General features: G+C 39.8%; 1 protein-coding gene across 2 annotated transcripts in view; it reads left to right on the top strand.

Moving 5' to 3' along the window:
* Positions 1 to 16,524, top strand: part of IGF2BP3 (insulin like growth factor 2 mRNA binding protein 3) — a 114,192-nt gene that overhangs the window by 72,052 nt on the left and 25,616 nt on the right. For both annotated transcript variants that reach the window (XM_027895851.1, XM_027895844.1), the window contains 5 exons: positions 7,312 to 7,596; positions 9,794 to 9,928; positions 10,515 to 10,637; positions 13,020 to 13,155; positions 14,931 to 15,062. In XM_027895851.1, coding sequence (XP_027751652.1) covers positions 7,312 to 7,596; positions 9,794 to 9,928; positions 10,515 to 10,637; positions 13,020 to 13,155; positions 14,931 to 15,062 — 811 coding nt within the window. The remainder of the gene's footprint in view (positions 1 to 7,311; positions 7,597 to 9,793; positions 9,929 to 10,514; positions 10,638 to 13,019; positions 13,156 to 14,930; positions 15,063 to 16,524) is intronic.

Below are 16,524 nucleotides of genomic sequence, written 5' to 3'. Positions count from 1 at the left end.
TACTTAATCAGTGGTTGTAGATATTTTTCCTTTAAAATTTATATTACGCATTATGCTATAGGTTTAATTTTGCTTTTCTACCCACATATAGAAAAAGGATTTGGGTTTTCTTAAGGTTTTAATCTGGTGGCATACTTCCCCCTTCCTAGTCATAGTAGGTCAAACGAAACCGAACCCATGGAATAGCCCACAATGATCTTTTTATTTTAACTTTGAAATTTCTGCCACCTTGTGGCTAACTAAAACCAGCAGTTAAAATGCAGAGCGTGCTTATGGTATGCATTAATTCAGAATTACAAATGAAATAATATTTGTACATATAATTAAGTAATTATGATCTGCGCATAACTTGAATGCAACACATGTATTTAATCTTCCAAAGTGTTAGGTTACTTGTTATTACATTATAAACAAATGTGATGGGAAACTTGTGTCAATGGTATCTCCTGTGTACACTGGAGCTGAAGGAAACAATGTTTTCCTTGAAGTCACTGTTTAACTTTTCTCAAAACCTGAATTGTTCAACAAGTTCTTCAGGTTCCTCTGTTGCTTTTGATTCTGTTGCCCAGTAATTAACAAAAAGGCCGAATTTCTGGTTCTGAAGAAACTTACCGTGGAATGTTACAGATTAATATTAAATGTGCCAGTTCCTCCTCTGCAAATGCAAGAAGGAAGTACCAAAAATACCCTGGAAAGAAGCATGACTTTTTTTTTGAGCTGTCTGTTGTATGTGGTGTGAGTTCCTGGGCTTGTGCACTCCTTTCTGAAGCTGACAAAACAATGTGCAGTTTCTCCCCTTTCAAACTATACTTGCTAAATTTTGAAGTCAATCCTGAGGAAATGCTGGGATAAGCAAAGACTATGATGGAAATGTTCAAGATAAAATTTTAGTTTGCATGAGAAATCACGTGACAATAACTGGAAACATCTTGAGTTTGAAGCAGGTGAATTGGTATTCAGTGTGAAAGTTGCGGGGGACCTGAAGCGATACAGCTTGAATGTTGACCCAGTTTGGTTCCCTTGAACAGGTGGGGCAAGTGGAGGAACCTTGATTTGCATTTGTGAGTGGTTTCATAGGGACACAGGGGTTTCTAAGTGGATGAGTCCATATTCTGTTCAAAAAAATGTTAGCTCAGATTGTCTGAGTTCAGGAGGTGACCTTGCAACCATTTAGAAATCCCTAGGACAAGTGGCTAGATTGAGGTATGGAAAAAACTGTGAGGACTTAAAATGAAGGGTCATTACAGGACTTGTATGTGCGTGGCTTTTCCGTAGTGACTGTGATGCTGTTTCAGTTAAATGGTTTTCCCAGATGTGAACTGACTGTGGTAGATGGCAGTGGCACTGGAGAGGGAGCAGTGTCCAAGTGCTGATAGCTGATAAAGGCGGTGCTGGTCATCCTACGAAGCACATGTAGTAACAGGAACTGACTTTACCAAAAGCTATTTAGAGTTGTCAGGAGTCAGCAGCTGCTAGCAAGCTTTGTAGTTTGAAATTTAACTGATTGGGGAAAATGATGCTCTTTGCCATGTGTTTTGGATCAAACACCATGACTTGAAGATTTCTATGCAGACACATAGAGTGGATCCCTAGTTCTAAATGCACCTTTTCTGAACTTTTTGCAATGCACATACTAACCTCACAGTAGTGTTGGCTGACAAAATGTGCAAAGTTGGCTACACCCCCTCTGGATAGCTGTATGGCACTGCCATGCCTGCCGGTGTGTACCGGCAATACTGTGCGATGAAGGTGCTGTAACACAACCTAGAGATACTTTTGATAAGCAGTTCTAAACAAGTGTGGTATGCATTGCTTAGAGGATGGTACTTTGGAACAAAACCTTTGGTTCCACCCAGCTAGGAAACTAAGAATTCTTCTGTCTTGCAGTCTAAGTTGTTGTGACAGAGGTTTTTTTCCTCTAGGCTGGTACTGCAGTTGCAGCATGTTCTATACAGGGCTTATTCATAATTAACTTGGGAGCTGAAATTATCAAAGAATGCTGCAGTCTTTCTGAGAAAGAAGTCTTAGAGCACCCAGCACCCTAAATCTGAGATGTGCACAGTTACCAACTTCCAGTTGGGAGAGAAGTCTGTGTCTTTGACCTGTTGTAGTGACAGCTCATGTTGTAGTGACAGCCTCATGGAGGGGCATGAGGCTGTCTTGTCAGAAAAATCAGGATTCAACTGTTCCTCAACTATGTGGCCAGAGCAGGGGAGCCAGTATCATGACAAATCAGGTACTTTTGGAGAGCCTGGTAGCATTGTGGAGGGGTGCACAGCAAGCTCAGAGCCATGCATGGGCTTTGGAAAACCACCCTTTGCTCTCCAGGACTGTGGGTAGCAAGAAGATACCAGGGCATCTCTGACCACATCCTTTCCCTCCTCGCTTGCAACCACTTGGGAGGAGGAGGGATTTGTTCCATCTCAGAAACTGCCCCTGGTACTGTCCTTGTCAGAAACCAGAGAGGGCCTTACACAGCGTGTGCACGCTGCTGTGACAATGCAATTGTGAGCATTGTGGTGGGTTGTGGAATATTTGGAAGAGAAGAGAGGATGAGTGACAGAACCTGTAGCCTGTGATTCCTTCTGAACAACCTAACAGGCTGTATGCAGGTGCTGTGGCAGCTTGGGATGTCCTTGCCAAAAGACACCCCTCCTTCTCCCAGTATCAATCCCTGGCTGCAACCAGCAGGACACGCTGACTGTGTCTTTGTGACATGCTGCCACCTAAATTATGGCTGTTACCTTCAAAAGTTACACCACCTTCTCTTTTGCTCCCCAAAATGTTCCAGTGTAGGTGTCTAATACACATGCTCTACCTGGGATTTTGAAAGTCCACTAGTGGTCACCCCTTAATTAAAATACTTGTGAAAGAATTTATTTTTTTTTACCCTTTTCAGTGAAGGACAAGTCTGTCTGTGTGCATGTGTGTGCACACATGTATCCTTGATGAATGAATGAGAGTTCACATAACTAATACTTCCATGTGCCATTGCAGGTCACGGCTAATGTTGCCATAGGAAGGATAATACTAAAAATTCAGTGATGTATGATTATAAGCTGGATTTATTTTTTCTTTGTTTTTGTTTTCAGAAGTACTAATGAAAACTGTATTTTTATGTAATGTAAAAAAATTGTGTCAAAGAAAATTTGCCGTGTATATCCATCTTAGCGTATGCAAATGTGTCTGTTCAGGGAAGAAAAAAGAGAGGTGGTGTATGTACAAGCTGCATGTGGGAGTGAAATATGTTCTCCATCTAGTGCTTAGTGTCATCATGCTATCAGTGGAAGAATGATTTCCAGCAAAAGACTCGGTACATTCACTGTAATCATTTTCTAGGATGTTTACCTTCACTAGCTTCACAAGGAGAAGGCTGGGCAGACATTCTCTTAGGGAGCTCACGAGAGGACAGCAGTGAGATGTCACTTTGATGGGAAAAACTGAGGTGATGAATTTACAAAATATTTGTTTAAAGGTTTCATTTTTATGTGGGAATTCTCTTGCTTCTGAGCAGGTGTTACATGAACAAAAGCCAGGCTGCTGTACATCTTATCAGTGCATAGGCAGTAGTCGTTGCAGTCTTTTAATGAATTTGTTTTATTAAAAGATTCTGAACTACACTAAGAGATTTCTGTGTACTGGGTCTTGCTGGTATATGAAGTGGAAACATTTTCCATTTCTACTAAATATAAATTTTTAAAGATGATTTGGGGGAGGAGGACACTTCTTAATGAGGCAGTTTACTGAATTTTTCTCTTTGTCCTCATTAAGTGACTCTAAGGCTTTTTAACCTTTGTGTAAAAGATGGTTTGTGGTTTGTTTCAGTAGGTACCAGCAGTGCTCTCTGACAGAGATAATCTACTTGGCCTTTATTAACTTGCGGTCATGGAAGGAGATTCCCCCCTTCCCTCCTAACCTGTTTGGGAGAGCAGAGTCTTTGTGGGAATTCAGAGGTGGTGTTGCTGTGGCTTGGATCTGAGTTTCTGAGGTGGTCAGTCAATGAGAGTGTGTGCTCACACGAGGAGCTTGATTTAAAGTGTGTTTGGTGGACTGCAGTGTGCTGATAGCTTTGGCTGAAACAAATGGCTCTAGTGCTGTGAAGAGCCAGCCGCTTGCTTTTATCTGAGGCTCAGACTTTCCCACGAGCAGGGATGACTCTCCTGATAGCAAGCGCTGTCCTAGATGCTGTTTCACAGGAATTCTGCATCCATCTAGAAGACAGTTCTTAGTCACTTGTGTCTCTTTCATGATTTTTCTTGCACATCTTTCCCCTCAACCCCTGAAGCAGTGCCTAGATGCCTCTAAAATTGAGTTTATTACGGTGCTGAAGGGCTGCTGAGTCATCACGTTGCCCGATTCCAGCCCTAAGTTTGTGCCACAAAATTGATAAACATGAATTCAGAACAGCTAAAGAAAGATGTGTGACAATATTTTAAAAACCTAGTGCAGATTGTTAAATTCTGGAATGCAAAGGCCAGGCTCAACAGCCCAAAGGGACCTTTCAAAAGATGGGGTTGTGTCTTGTGTAAGAAATGTGCCGAAACTATGTATGTGGTGCATCCGCTGAAAATCAGTTACCTTGTCATTCCACTGTGCGTGCCCAAATCACTGCAGAATATGGGACCACCAACCCAGGAAATGATTTAATTACTGACTCTTCTGACTTCTCATCACTTGAGCAAGTAAAATTATAAGACAAGTCAGCCTATAAAATATGGAGAACTCTGTGACTCACAGGGTGAATTAGTGTGTTATTTTTCCGTATCATTATATGACTTTGGTGGCCAGGGATTGTTCACTGCTGACATAATTCATTTTCCACAGTGGCAAATGAACTTTTCTCAGTTTGCATTGAATTGAAGGTACTTATAGTCATATGGAACCATTTAGCAATTTATAAATTGTTATTAAGTAGAAAAATTCCAACCTTCTTTCCAGGAAAAGGATGGTATGTACATGTAGATATACATACACATATATGCACTAGTTGTTGCTATAAAGTGTTTATTGTGAAAACATGATAGGTATGTAGCTTGGTTGCAAACAGAAAATCTAGTCTTTTGTTTTTATACCACTTCTGAGGAACATTGAGAAGTCTTGTGCACTGATTTAATGTAAGGTTTTGTATTAATGCTGGGATTCTGGTCAAAGATGTTTTAAAACCGGAGAAGACTGATGCATTTTGGGAAAGAAGCAGTGTCTGAACTTGTCAAATAAAAGCATGGAAGACGGTGAGCTGGGATGAACATCAATCTGGAGCCTACCAGCACATTTGCAAAATTGTTGGTGTTCATCTCTCCAACATCTTGAGGTTTGACTCCAAAAGAAACAGGGCTTGTGCAACTGCATCGTCTGGCAGTGCTTTTTCCCTCCCTGGTAGCAATCCAGCTTTTTAGTGGATTTCAGTAAAACTCAACCCAGAAACAGAAGCCTCAGATATTTGCAAACAACAAAAACTTAGTATGTTCTTTTTTGCATGAAAAGGAAAAGTTCCAGACCCCTTTCCCAGATAGGATGTCCATAGAGAGGGATTTCAGTGAAATGCCTTTGAGGCATGGGAAATCTATCCAGAAACTAAAAAGTTGAGAGAGAAATCCAGAGAAACACAAGTTTCACTAGTCTGCTCACTGCCCTTACTGTTTTGTAAACATATTTTATCGTGTAATAAAATGTTCTTCAAAGTCCATGGAGTAAAAGTTAAGAATCGTCAGCTCTGAAATAGCCTCACCAAATTTGAATCCAACTCATTTGCCATATGCTGTAAGGGATTCTTCTGTTATGGGAGTAATTACTCTCCTGCCCAATTCCCAGAGGACCTGTGTTTCATTCGGTTAGCAGAAGTATTTAATGAGCAGTGATCAGTTATTCAATATTTTGCTTTCTTTGTTCATTGGCATTGCCTTGGGCCTTATTTATTACCAGCCCTTATTAAACACCGTTCCAAAGACACAAATTACTTGTTTTCACGTAAGCTCTTGCCTGGAGTATTTTGAGGATGCTGGTTCAACTCCAGGAAGATGAGGGGCACATTGTTATCCTCAGTACCCATACCACTTATCTCTGAAGCTGCTGCTTGGCTTCAATAACTGCTAGAGACCCAGGCTATCAAATGGGACAGGAAACTAGTAGTATTTTTCACTGGCTACTTAAAATGCAGGTGATTGGCTGGCACCATCCCTCATCTCTGTGGTAAAGGCAGGAGTAAAAGTGTTGCTAAGGCTGAGTGTTTGGTAAACTGGCAGTAAGCCTTTCGTAGCAAAATTTGAAATGTCTTTCTTGTGCAAGTGTGTTGGTTTTATACCGCTAGTTTACCAGGGTGTTGTGCGTAGCTTAGTTATTCCTACTGTTGGCTGGATCTTTAGTTGTACAGAATAAGTTTTTAAGTTGACTTCTGTTCCTCCTGGGAGAAGGAGACCACCAGCAGGTCAGGCTGGCTTGCAGGTGTGCCCCCACCTTGGTTAGAAAGAGGGACTGAGCAGAGGGGGAGTGCTGAGCAACCAAAAGATTATTCAGTGTGATGGACCACCATGGTGGGAGGGGGCTGTGCATATTTGGGCAGTATCCCTCTGTAATGTAATTAAAAGAGAAGTTGAAACACTCTTTAAATGTTTTCTAACAGCTTTGCATCTCTGGAGAGTTTAACATGTGTGGGCTTTAATTTCCTAGTTAGTTTTTAAACTTCACTACTTAAAACATGACTAGTTGATAAGTTGCGCTTTGCATTTGTGATCCACTAAGTGGTGTTTCAGATGCCATTGAGAAGCATCTGAATTTGCTTACTTTCCTTCTAAGAATGAACTAGGTGCTGTCTTCTTTTATACTTTTTTTCTTTCCCGTCACAGCTGTATCATTTATTGCAAAAACTACAGCCAAATAGCTGTGCTGGCAAAAACCCTAATGATGGTGCTGTGATAGCAGCTAAAAAGTTTTCCCTCTGGTTCACCTTTAATTCTGTTTGGGAAATTGATTTAAATAAAATCAGGCAAAAGAATGCTTTTGAGTGTATAAGCTCTGTCTCCTGTGAGGTTTTGCTGATAGGGTTGGACCAGCAAAACCTTTAAAGTGCACAGAAGCCCAGAGCAAGCAAGAACTAACTTGTAGTTCTTAATATTGTGACTTTGTGTAATCAAAATCTTGGCTGAAGAATTTAAAATGTAACTTTTTGGTCTTAAAACCAGTTTTTAGCTTTACCATGCAGTTTACAAAGAACAGAAGTCGGTATCTGAATGACTTGTCTTTTCATAAGGCCCTGCATGTGATTGTGGGTTTTTTTTCTTAATCTCCTCTCTCCTCCCCTTTGCAAATAAACAGAGCAATAGAAAAACTGAATGGGTTTCAGCTTGAAAACTATTCCTTGAAAGTCGCATACATCCCTGATGAAATGGCAGCCCAGCAACCTCCGCAACAACATCCCCAGGGAAGACGTGGATTTGGACAGAGGGGTCCTCCTAGGCAAGGGTCACCTGGCGCAACCACAAGGCAGAAACCACAGTCGGACGTTCCTCTACGGATGCTGGTTCCCACGCAGTTTGTAGGAGCCATTATCGGCAAAGAAGGAGCGACAATCAGAAACATTACAAAGCAGACACAGTCCAAGTAAGTTCTTTTACAAAACTGTAATTAATAGCTTTTTTTAATGTTGTGTTCTCATTGCTCATGTAAAGGGGAATTTGTAAAATTCCACAACTAATCTGTGTGGTCAGAGAGTAAATGAAGGTAACGGTGAACAGGAAATCTTTTGCAGGATTTATTTAGGGACTAGATTCTGTCCTTGAGATATGTTCAAATACTGACTTGTTTCTCCCTTCTTAGAAGAGGGAAGCTAGGCAGTGCTAGCAGGATAGTAGTCTGTTGGAAAGTTTTGCTTACAGATGTACTATTACGGTTCTGGCACAAAAAGTGAAACTGAAAGAGCTGTTATATGTTGGTCTGTGGGACATACAGTCAGTGTGCTGACATATCCAAGTCTTCAGGTGCTTATTCTAGCTTTAGTTTGATTTATGACATTCTTAGGATTTGTAAATGTTGATAATTGAAGAGGTGTGGGGGGGAAATAAAAACGAATGAAACCCCTTCCTATCCTATCCTCACGACTCGTTACACCTCACCCCCCTGTATTTCTGGAGAACACATTTGTTGCTATCAAGTTGCAGACCACACCAAAACACAGATTAAGGAAATGCATGGGAGGCAAAAAGCAAGCTGCTAAGTGACTTAAGAAGCTTAAAGCACTGGGGTCTAGAGACGCTGGAGGAGATTGTTTCCAGTGCGTGTTAAATCCCTACCCACAAGGAAGAGCTCAGCGCAGATGAAGAGGGAGGTGGGGTTCCTATTCCAAGATTTTTTTTTTTCCAGGGTACCCCTAAAAGCAGAGTTAAGATACTACCTTCAGCAGTACACTGCTAGGAGCCCCCAGCTCTGTAGCTGCAGCAGGCAGGATGTGAAAATAAGCTGTGTGTGAGGGGTATGAGAGGGGGTGGCGGCGTCAGTTTTGAGAGCAGTTAATGAGGATAAGGGAGTCCTCTCTAATTACCCTCCAACCCCCAACCAACAGGCTTTCCCCCACCCTCCAAACCCAGGATTATCATGATGCTCCTTCCAAATTCTCATTAGCATTTTGTAACCCAGGAGACTATTTAGTATGTTTAACGGCACAGGTTTAAGAGATTTGTGGTGTCCTGACAAGACTCGGCTGTAGATTGCCTGTGGGTAACCAGTTTTTCGGGTGATATCTAAAACATCTAATTCTCCAGCTATAAAAATCCTGGAAAATTGGCATAAGGAAAGCTTTTATATCTTAAAAGAAGGGTGGATAGAGCAGAAATAATTGCAGGTTGTTAACTTTACAGATATGCAACTTCAAGAAAGAGGTTTTCATTGATTTGGGGATAAAAAAAGAAATTTCATCTACTTCCACTTCTACCAAGGATTGCCATGGGCTTCTTGGAAAATGCTTCATTGTGAAACTAAATGAATTTTCAGTACTGGACAGAACTGCGAAAATGAAGGGCCTATTGAAAAGCAGCATTGTTGTTTCAGTTTGGAAACAGCTATGATTTAGGGAAGAGGGGCAAAAGGAAAAAGCAGAGATGGAAAGAGTATGTGACCTGCAGTTACTGGCAGAGGACCAGTAATATCCTAGGCATTCTTTATGCAGGTCAAAATTAATTTTTGTTAAATTCCTAGAGGTACATAAACCATGGTGTAGACCAAGACTAGTGGTTTTAGGGTAGTAGAGGCTGGAGCTAGAGGAAAGGTAATGTCAGGGCAAAATCCAGCATGAAAAAGTATAAGAAACTAATCTTGAGGATGGATGCAAGTACTGTGATGCTACTTGCTAGCAGAGGAGTGCTGGGAAACTCTGCTGCTGAGCTAATTAAAGACAAGATGGGACAAAGCCTGACTGTCCTGTAGCTGCACAGGCATTCTTAGTGGAGCAATGGGGCTGGTGGTGGAATGCTGTGAAACCTTGATGAGATGTCTTCAGTGGTTTACCACAGAATATCTGTCTAATAACTCCCCTGCATATCTTGATGGGAGTCTACTGAGGAAAGGAGATCCCAGTGTCTACAAAGAGAGGGTTTAACTGGTAAAATCAGGGTAGGAGAGGCTCTTTATAACACACAAAAATTAGCATTTAGGATATGTTTAAGTAGTTATAAATGTTTCAGTATTAAACCACTTAAATGTAGTCACTGTTAGCTCAAAATAAAATAGTTTTATGAGAGTTGAAAATACACAAGGCTTACCATAGAGTACATGGTTACAGTTAGTGTTTTTTCTTTCTCTCAAGAATTGATATTCATCGTAAAGAGAATGCAGGTGCTGCTGAGAAACCAATTACCATCCACTCAACTCCTGAAGGCTGCTCAACGGCTTGTAAAATTATTATGGAGATCATGCAAAAGGAAGCTCAAGATACTAAATTGTGAGTAAAAGACATTTTATTGTGGAAGCATTAAAAATTCTGAATTCTCATTGACTCTATTTAAAGATGTAGTCTTTTAAAACTGTTAACAAGTGAATCTTCATTGCCGGTATCCATTTCTAAGCAGGTAAAGGAACTAAGACATTTTACCTTTGAAGACAGTCTTGTTGCTTAATTAGCCCCAGCACACATCTACTGTTTGTCTAGTGTTGTCTGGCTGTGATTTTGAGGTGAATTGGAACAAATACAGAAGTTTCTTGAGCAACTGATAGCTTTTAGTCAGAGAGAGCATAACAAGTTGTGAGCCCTTGCTAAAAGCTTTAAGATATACCTCCTTTCCAATAGCTCTTGCTACCTCAATCTGAGCTTTAGCTCAGTGCCTTTAGCTCAAGGTATGTTACAACGAAGCTCTAGGAGATAGTTCTGAAAAGTCCATTGCACCTGGACTTGTTCTACATCTCGTGTAAATGTGTGTTAGTGGATGGGAGTTGTGGATACCTCTATAAAAATAAAATTTATCCGTAACACACATAAAAACTTGTGCTCTGGTCTCCAAAATTCTCACTGGTTATAATTTCCATTACAGCACAGAAGAAATTCCCCTGAAGATATTGGCACACAATAACTTTGTTGGCCGACTTATTGGCAAAGAGGGAAGAAACCTGAAGAAAATTGAACAGGACACAGATACTAAAATCACGATATCTCCGTAAGTTTTTGGTGACCTAAGGTTTTGGTGAGATGTCTCAAATAGCAGCAATGCTGCTGCAGTATATTCAGGTACAAAGTTCTTACAAAAATATTGTATGTTGGAGACTTGAGATAACAGCCCTTCAGAGACCTTTGCATCATGTGGATTAAACTGTTACTTAAGCTCAGTTAAATTTTATGTAAACAGTGAGTCTTCATTGTAAACTCAGTCAAGAGCAAACCTAAAAATAACATAGGCTATGTGGAGCCTGTGTCAGACTGTATTTTAAGTGTCGGTTGTTTTTAACATATTATACCATATGTAATGATGGGTGTTTGAAACTGTAAGTCTGGATCGGTTCTGAGCTATCTGCAAAAATGAGTGAAATTCGTGATGTTTTAGTTACTGCTATGTATTAAATTTTTGGACTAGAGGAAAGGAAATAAAGCAAATGAATACTAGGAGTATTTTTAGTAGCAGTTCTGTTCCTCTTGACCACTAGCAGCCAAACTGTGGTTCTTTGGCTAGCCTGCTTCAAAGTAATAGCTTTTTGGTTGATGAGTTTGTGAAGGTAACTGTGAGACCTGGTCAAATCTAGCTGAGATTAAACAAGAGTTTTCACCTTCACTGGAAATCTGCAAATCACTGTTTAGATTAACATCTCTGTAGAAGCTTGGCAGTCAATAGGAGTTTTACCCTGGAGTAATATCTTCAGAGAACCTCCTGTTCTGAATAACGAATACTCTGGCATGAACTTCCAAGCATTTGAGGGCAACTTGGGTTTGCCTTTATCCAGAAAGGGTGAGAATAAGGCTTTTAGGCTGTAGGAAAGGGAAAAACTTTGGAAGACACATGAAGATGTCTGAAGAGGTGTGAATACATGCAGGAGACCAAAAAAGTACAGCAGAAAATAGCTCAAATGAGGACAAGGAAGTCTGGAGTGAATGTGGCTCCTCAAAAAGACGAAATCAAATTTGGGTGAAAGAACCTGAGGCCCTCCTTAAAAGGTGTATGTTTATGGAATTAGTGTAAGGAAGAGCAACAAATGAAATGTGTGCTTCAATAATAGATTATGTAAGGCCAGCATGCTCTTTTAAATGTGCTGGCTTAAATATTCTGTTTGCAAATAGTACTCAGATGTCAATGCTATTGCTTAAAGGAAAAAAAAAATGTGTACAGGGTAAATGGGATAACGGTCTTCATTCTATGAAATCAACTTGTCTTTATTGATGGTGACACAAATAACATATTGTCTGTAAACACTCACGGAGTAGTTTTTAATTTAGTAAGTTAATGGTTTATTTGCAGTAAAATCTTGGCCTCAAGATTGCATTTGTCATGCTATGCCTGAAATAGCCCCATGAAGTTGCCTGGTATAATCAATACGTAAGAGAGCATATTTGCCCACTGATTTTGCTCTATCTGATTAGTCTTTCTCCTGATCTCTTCATTTAGGCTATTTTGTAAGCTTGTCCATAAATTTAAAGTAAGGCAGATGTTTGGGAAAGTGTTTCCTTTCTTCTTTGGGGTGCTTTCCATCACTTTTCTTCCTAAGGCAGTAACTTTGTGCTTGTGCACTGGAAACTTAAAGACTGTTTTGTGGATGCATTTTGTGCTCACCACCGTTCAACTGAGATGTGCAGGTTGCTACGCTGCAAGAAAGCAAAGCCTTGCTTTGCTTTCCTCTCTGCTTTCTGCCATGGGCTTCCTCACTCCTGCATCTTGCTCTGAAGTTTTTGTCTTCACCCCTTTTCCACCATTTCTCAGTACATGGATATGCCATGGCTTCCCCGTTAGTTTGTTCCATTTTACCATAGTAGGTTAGCATTTGTTACCAAATAAAGTGCTCACTTAATGTTGTCACCCTTTTGTTTTCCCAGAGGAGTTATTAGTGTTTTGCAGGAAATGTTGACTTTCACACAGCTTTCCTTTTTCCCATTTTGAGTATCTGGAGGCTCTCCTGCAGTTTCACTGAGGGTTGGGCTTTTCCACTCTCCATCCTTAAGGAATACATTGTAGTTCTCACAGAAAGAAAGTTTCATATGGTCGGTATTCATGGGGTGTCTCAAGTGTCCAAAACCCTCTCTGTTGGTAGGGCTGGTGTGGAGTGTGAAGCAGAACGTTGCTTGCGTTCCTACACAGCGTGATTGTTTTCAGTTTGCATAGCACCTAAGCATGTCTCAACCATCTCATGCCAAGCCTCACTGTGGTAGTTTTATGTTGTGTTTCCCTGGAGGACAGAGTTTCCCTAGATTCTCTGTGTTTGAGCCCTGTTAAGAACTGATTCTATGGTTCTTTGGAGAGCAAACTTGACACACTTGGATGTCATTTCTCTCGAATGATAAACGTGGATTACCCTCTTCTGTTTGCTAATTAATTGTGCTTCTGTTTCCTTTGCAGATTGCAGGACTTGACACTCTATAATCCGGAAAGGACCATTACAGTTAAAGGCAGTATTGAAACTTGTGCCAAGGCTGAGGAAGAAATTATGAAGAAAATCAGGGAGTCCTATGAAAATGACATTGCTGCTATGAATGTGAGTTTTCTTATGGTGTGGGCTCTTTCTGAAACTAAAACCATGGAAAGATTTAGGTATGAGTCACTCCTGGAGGTCACTTGGCCCAGCCCAGGGTATATTCAAGATAGGCCCTACTTCAAAGTTAAACGAGGTTGTGTAGGGGTTTGTCTCCTCTTGAATATCTCCATGGATAGAAAGCCCACAGTGTCTCTGGGCAATCTGTGCCCTGTCTCACTATTCTCACGGTGAATTTTTCTGTTGCAGCCTCTGTTGCTTCTTTTATTAATTTGTGGAGGTGCGGGCACATGTTTATTTATTTATTTATGCTTATACGTTATTTTAATGAAGGCCTTTTCTGGTTGGTTTTGAGTGAGGGAACTGATAACCTTGGTTCAGATTTAGGAAATTAATGAGCATTTCACTTTTTTCTTGTTTCAAAAATGTAAAGGAAGGTGTGTTTGTGTTGTTGTGGTTTGTGTGCTCTACCTTGCATGTTTTATAAAGTAGTGATTCACAGTTTCTTCGTATGTATGGAAGAAGGATCTCTCCTGTTTTCAATTATTTAATTTAAGAAGACTTTGTTAAAGTTTTTTCTTGCTATAGATCATAAAGGTATTTAGCTATTTGAAGATGATTGGAGCTTATGTAATGAAAACAACATATCTCATTAGTTTGCCAAAGTATTAGTAATGCATATTGAGAAATGATTGAGACCTCTGATAAGTTATGAAGAGCTTTTTGTGGGTGTATCCAAATCACACAGTCTAGAATTAGACTGGAAATATTTTTCAGTTTGCAGTAGTCCTGATTTTCTAGAAATGTCTGTTCTTCACGGTTTTCCTACTGACAAGAGAGAATATTCTTTCCACATTCCCCCCCTTGCCTCCCATGCTAAGCAAATTGCAGGACATAAACTACACATGAGGACATGAAGTAATTTATTGTGGTGCAAGCAGGAACATGGAGTGAGCTAGAGACTGTGTTGCTGTTTGGCAAACATGTGGAAAGCCAAGAACTACCTCTGTTACTATATGGCTTGTAGGTTTAGTTTGTAGTGATTAGGATAATCTTAGAGTTGGTGAAGTTTTGGGATTTTTTTGGTGACCTATCTTAACGGCATTAGATGGTGTCTGTCTGAGGTATCTCTAAAGCATATTCATATTACTGGGCAATAATCTGGAATAGGGTACTGAAAAGTTTTGTATCACTCACAGCAAATTCTTCCTTACCGCAATGCTGCCACTATTCGCAGGTGTGGTCAAGCAAGAGACATGAAACTTTACAGCTGGTCCTTTCCCAGCAAATGCTGGAGGTATCTCACTTCATCTTTTGCAAGGAGTGAGAGGGAAAGGATAGGGGAAGGAGGATGGGGTTATAGTGTCATGTATCTATGCCCCCCGAGTACAAAAAGTCAGGGTTTGTGCATGATCTTTCTCTGTTTCTGCGGGACTGTCTTTTTAGTATAAGGCCAAAATTATTATTTTTCTGATAGTTTTGTTCACTCTGAAAGTAAATTGTACTATTATCTGGGTGTCTTGCCATAAAGTTTGAAATATGTTTCACTGACTAAATTGTAGCAAGGGATTCACAGATGCCTTTCCTTCTACATGTTTTTAATGTTATTGGTCTGTGCATATGTCTGGGAAATAGGTTTGAAGCAGAGTTGTTGGAGTAATGGAGATGAAATTTTTTTTAAATAACATCCCAAAAGGTTAATAGCCTATGTCAACTCAGATTTTATTTAACTTAATAACCAGGACTGTAAATCTTAAATAACTCTTCTGCCATTGCAGCTTCAAGCACATTTAATTCCTGGATTAAATCTGAATGCCTTGGGTCTGTTCCCACCTTCTTCTTCAGGAATACCACCTCCCGCAGTGAGTGTTGCCTCTGCTGCTGCTGCTGCCTCATATCCACCATTTGGGGTAAGGGAAGCTCTGATTTTGGATGGTTAGTGGATGGTGATACTAATCTGTAAAATGCTGCTCTTCCAAACTAAGCAGATTGCTGCATCTTTTGCCAAATTACCTGAAAAATCTGGGAAGAGTGTTTTGGTACTGTGTTCTGTTCTAAATGTTGTCTATCTTCCTGCTTGCACACTGAAAAGACTTCATGTGGCTGCAGTTGGGAGCAGGCATTCACTGCTCGTTTAGTGCAGTGCCCAGCGAAACTGGAAAATGGTGTTTCTTAGAAAAGTGTTACATCCTATTTTATAGAGAATTTGAATTATTACAGAATGAAATCTCACATAAAACAGAACTTAAAAATTGATGAAATTTTCAATTAATAATACTTGTTCTGCAAGCTTTTTCCTGTTGATATGGAAGGAAATGGTCTCTTGTCATAAAGTGGGAATCTATATGTAGCTAGTGTTTGAATGTAGCAATTTTATAAATGTACAAGCCCTGTTGAATACAGTACTGCTAAATATATAGGATTTAAATTACATGGATTAATTGTCAGAAAACTGTGATTTACTTGCCACTTTGCTCTCAAGTATGTGAAAAAGTTCAATAGAATCTTACTCAAATTCAGTGCTGATTAGTAATGATAATGAGGTCTTTTACTGTGGAGCAGAAGACAATTTTTTTGTATTAGAAAGCTCCAGAGTCTTTCTGGAACTGAGATTCTTTTCTTGAATAGCAAAGCACGACCTCATTACACAGAGGAGGTGATTTTCATCTCTTCCCTGTTTCTGGTGGTGATGGTTGTTAGCAGCTCAATGGAAGATAAATTTTCAAAGCAACTCTAACAAGTGGATGAGAGAGCTTTACAAACTTTGCTGTGGCTCACTTTATCCCCTTCTTTGCCCTGCAGTGACATCTAGAGAGCTAAGTCTGAGACTATTCATGAATTAAAAAAGTAAAAATGCAGCACATCACACTGAACTTTATCAAATAACTCAGGTTACATTGCACTAAAGGGTAGCTGTTGCCTAAATTGTTTTCCCAGAGGGAGAAGCCAAGAAAAAGTCTCTGCAAGAAACAGGAAAAATTCCACACTCATAGCATTGTTTTTGGGAATGAAAAACTTTGGTATTATGAACTATATTGAGTATAATAGAAAAAAAGTGCTTCAATGAAAAGTGCAATGGAAATATGTTTATACTTAGTTATTTTACTGTTAATAGTAGAACCTCTATTTATGATAAATTCTCTCCCAGTCCTTCTGCACTTCAATTAGATTGGCAGACTAAACTAAACTACAGGTTTCTGCTTCACTGTATTGTATAAAATGCTATTTCTTGTAATGGGTTGCCTCAATTTATTTCTTCTGTTCTTAAGAGAAAGAATGTGGTTTGTTAACAGTATATAACTTTCTGTAGTGGTAATTAAAAGTGTGGCTTTTCCTTTCTTTTTACTCCAGATTTACAAACTACTTTGCTAT

This window comes from Empidonax traillii, unplaced genomic scaffold, assembly GCF_003031625.1.
Source record: "Empidonax traillii isolate 1590-97213 ecotype Southwest subspecies unplaced genomic scaffold, ASM303162v1 scaffold17:size2698205, whole genome shotgun sequence".
NCBI classification, from domain to species: domain Eukaryota; kingdom Metazoa; phylum Chordata; class Aves; order Passeriformes; family Tyrannidae; genus Empidonax; species Empidonax traillii.
Note: the sequence above shows the minus strand (reverse complement) of the source record. Positions and strands in the feature narration are given on the sequence as shown.